Source organism: Antrostomus carolinensis, unplaced genomic scaffold, assembly GCF_000700745.2.
Source record: "Antrostomus carolinensis isolate BGI_N321 unplaced genomic scaffold, ASM70074v2 Scaffold51643, whole genome shotgun sequence".
In the NCBI taxonomy this organism is placed as follows: Eukaryota; Metazoa; Chordata; class Aves; order Caprimulgiformes; family Caprimulgidae; genus Antrostomus; species Antrostomus carolinensis.
Window position 1 is genome coordinate 106 of NW_010304072.1, and position 1,092 is coordinate 1,197.

At 47.8% G+C, this 1,092-nt stretch overlaps 1 protein-coding gene across 1 annotated transcript; it reads right to left on the reverse strand.

Moving 5' to 3' along the window:
• Positions 1–250: 250 nt before the first annotated feature.
• On the reverse strand, positions 251–960 carry LOC104522113 (haloacid dehalogenase-like hydrolase domain-containing protein 2; the record flags this gene model as incomplete). The annotated part of the gene is made up of 2 exons (XM_010164310.1): positions 251–348; positions 744–960. Coding segments are annotated over 2 exons (315 nt in total), but the record flags the coding sequence as incomplete, so codon positions are not given.
• Between the last annotated feature and the right edge of the window lie 132 nt (positions 961–1,092).

Here is a 1,092-nt window from a genome sequence, read left to right on the forward strand (position 1 = left end):
CCAAAATGATGGAGTGATGGACTCGGGGTGTCCCAGCAGCCCCTCGGTGTGACAAACCACAGCCATGGCACGTCTCTACAAAGCACTGGGGCCAGACCCAGGGCTCAGAGCACAGCTTCACTTTGGGCACGGGGCTGCCTGTACCCAGAGCCAGATCACTGACTGCGCTGCTGTCTCCCAAAATTACACAATCCCAGAATGGTGGGGTTGGCAGGGACCTCAGGAGATCATCCAGTCCAACCCCCCTGACAAAGCAGGAAATGACTGCTCCATCGAGTACTTACCAGTCCTGACGAGAATCCCACGCATGCCCGCGTTCTGGGCGCCACCAACATCATCCCTGCAGTCCTGGGACAGAACAGGACATCAGGTAGTTAGTGATCACGGACACAATTAACATGTTAAGTTTTTCATGACGTTCTCTGCTTTACAAATCACTAACCAGCCACTTAAAAGCAGCTACAGCGAGTCAAAACCTTTTAGCTGTTTGTTACACACAATTATTTCTTTATTACGTGCTTTTTGCCTGATCAAATAGCGACTCAAATAAAACAACTACCCCATGGACTAAATATTAACTCCTGCAATTTTTGATAGTTTAACTTTTACCCCTCGTTTAACCCCAGTGCTTTTAGAAGGATCAGTTCATGGCATTTGGGAGGCACGACACAGAGTGGAGATGAGCACGTGGAGATGAGCACTAGGCTAACAGGCAGGTGATGGGGTATTTGGTCCCCACGTACATCACCAATCATGACGGCCTCCTCCGGGGCACAGTCAGTCCCTCGCAGAGCTTCTAGGAAGAAGGTTTTCTCTGGCTTCCCCACCACTGTCGCTTTGGTGTCCGTCGCATATTCCAGTCCAGTTACAAAAGGTCCAGGTCCCAGAGCCAAGCCATCTTTTTTCTTAAAATATCTGGCTTTATGTATAGCTATAAGAGGAGCCCCATCCAAAATCAACCTAAAGAATTAATGAAGAAAAAAAGTACAAAAGTTAAAGAAATGGTGTTTACAGCTGAAGGTCTCAACGGGCTTCCATTTAAGTTGAAGATAAAACTCCCGCTGACTTTCACAGAATCACAGAATGTCAGGG